Source organism: Salmo trutta, chromosome 35, assembly GCF_901001165.1.
Source record: "Salmo trutta chromosome 35, fSalTru1.1, whole genome shotgun sequence".
Classification (NCBI taxonomy): domain Eukaryota; kingdom Metazoa; phylum Chordata; class Actinopteri; order Salmoniformes; family Salmonidae; genus Salmo; species Salmo trutta.
Genome location: NC_042991.1, coordinates 37,396,260 through 37,398,759, shown reverse-complemented (window position 1 = coordinate 37,398,759; position 2,500 = coordinate 37,396,260). Strand labels below are relative to the sequence as shown.

The following is a 2,500-nucleotide window of genomic DNA, read 5'->3' as shown; positions in this document are numbered from 1 at the left end:
GCGTTGCAAACACCATTGCAAACACCATGCTCTACCAACTGAGCCACAGGGTATTGATGCTTTGCCTGTTTGATGGTTCGTCGGCGGGCATAGCGGGATTTCTTATAAGCTTCCGGGTTAGTGTCCCACTCCTACTCTTTAGCTCAGTGCGAATGTTGCCTGTAATCCATGGTTTCTGGTTGGGGTATGTACGTACAGTCACTGTGGGGACGACGTTCTCGATGCACTTATTGATAAAGCCAGTCACTGATGTGGTGTACTCCTCAAAGCCATCGGAAGAATCCCGGAACATATTCCAGTCTGTGATAGTAAAACAGTCTTGTAGCCTAGCATCTGCTTCATCTGACCACTTTTTTATAGACTGAGTCACTGATGCTTTCATTTTTGCGTCTAAGCAGGAATCAGGATGATAGAATTATGGTCAGATTTGCTGAAATAGAGGGCGAGGGAGAGCTTTGTACACGTCTCTGTGTGTGGAGTAAAGGTCGTCTAGATTTTTTTTTTGCGTAAATGTACCCGGCCACTAGGAACGCCGCCTCTGGATGAGCGTTTTCCTGTTTTCTTATGGCTGTATACAGCTCATTGAGCGCGGGTTTAGTGCCAGCATCAGTCTGTGGTGGTATGTAGACAGCTACGAGAAATACAGATGACAACTCTCTAGGTAGATAGTGTGGTCTACAGCTTATCATGAGATACTCTACTGACAAGGTAGAAATCTGTCATTCTGCCCCTGAACAAGGCAGTTAACCCATTGTTCCTAGGCCATCATTGAAAATAAGAATTTGTTCTTAACTGACTTGCCTAGTAAAATAAATATGCATTGGCCTCTGCCCCATGTCTTACCAGAGGCTGCTTTTCTTTCCTGCCGATGGAGTGTATAACCCGCCAGCTGTATGTTATTAATGTCGTCGTTCAGTCACGACTCGGTGAAACACAAGATATTACAAGTTTTTAGTGTCCCGTTGTAGGATATACATGCTTTCAGCTTGTCCCATTTATTTTCCAGCAATTGAACATTAGCCAGCAGGACAGAATGCAAGGGTAAATTAGCCACTCGTCGCCTGATCCTCGCATGGTACCCTGATCTTTTTTTTCATGAAATCTCCATTTCCTTCTCCAGCGAATCCCGGAGATCTGAACCTGGTCGGATGTCTGTAGTAGTATATTCCTCTCATTAGACTCATTGAAGAAGAATTCTTCATCCAGTTTGATGTGAGCAATCGCAGTTCTGATGTCAAGAAGCTCTTTTTGGGTCATAAGAGACGGTAGGAGCAACATTATGTACAAAACAAGTTACGAGCAACGCGAATAAACAAACAAAATAGCATGTTTGGTTAAGAGCCGATAAGACGGCAGCCATCCCCTCCGGCACCATCGAATGGAGTATACAGGGTACAGAGCCAATGTGCAGGGTGCACAGGTTACTCAATCCAATTACCCTATTCCTGATAAACCTACATCTTTAAATATCTATGTCTCCCTTCCCTTCCCAGGATTCTCCAGCCTGTCTCTGGCAGACCAGATGAGTCTACTGCAGAGTGCCTGGATGGAGATCCTGGTCCTGAACATCGTGTTCCGCTCGTTGGCCTGCGAGGAGGAGCTGGTGTATGCTGAGGACTATGTGGTGGATGAGGAACACGCTCGTCTATCTGGCCTGCTGGACCTGCACGTTGCCATCCTGCCTCTGGTCCGACGCTATAAGAAGCTGAGCATGGAGAAGGAGGAGTTTGTCACGCTTAAGGCCATCGCCCTCTCCAACTCAGGTAGGACAACGGACGACAGAGATGCAGAGATGCAATAAACATTATCGCAAACGCACACACACACACACACACACACACACGCACACGCACACGCATACACACACACACACACACACACACACACACATACACACACACACACACACGCACACACACTAATATAAACCTATTGACAAAACGAGACACAGGAAACAGTCCCGTCCCCCTGAAGCTTGACAGTAGGGTACATCTGAATGGTAAATCTCTAATAAATCTGCTATCTGACATATAATTAAAACAAACAAAGAAATAAAACAAAACAAGTGATGGTCTATCTGACCTCCACACAGACGGTCTGAGATAAGAAAGGGGACGAAAGGGTCGGCAACACGGCTCTTTAATTAAATACCTCTATTGTGTGTGTGTGTGTGTGTGTGTGTGTGTGTGTGTGTGTGTGTGTGTGTGTGTGTGTGTGTGTGTGTGTGTGTGTGTGTGTGTGTGTGTGTGTGTGTGTGTGTGTGTGTGTGTGTGTGTGTGCGTGTGTATGCGTGTGCGTGTGCGTGTGTGTGTGTGTGTGTGTGTGTGTGTGCGTGTGTGTGTGTGTGTGTGTGTGTGTGTGTGTGTGTGTGTGTGTGCGTGTGTGCGTGTGTGCGTGTGTGCATGTCCTTGCCTCTTCTGAGTGCATGTGTGTGTGTGTGATTGTCAGTGCTCTTTCTCTCTCTCTCGCCCCTCTCTTTCTCTCTCTCTCTCTCATTCTC

General features: G+C 46.6%; 1 protein-coding gene across 1 annotated transcript in view; it reads left to right on the top strand.

Annotated features, from left to right (window-relative positions):
* Positions 1-2,500, top strand: part of LOC115175154 (steroid hormone receptor ERR2-like) — an 86,635-nt gene that overhangs the window by 83,316 nt on the left and 819 nt on the right. Inside the window, exon 6 of the mRNA XM_029734381.1 lies at positions 1,494-1,763. Within this exon, the coding sequence (XP_029590241.1) occupies positions 1,494-1,763 (270 nt within the window). The remainder of the gene's footprint in view (positions 1-1,493; positions 1,764-2,500) is intronic.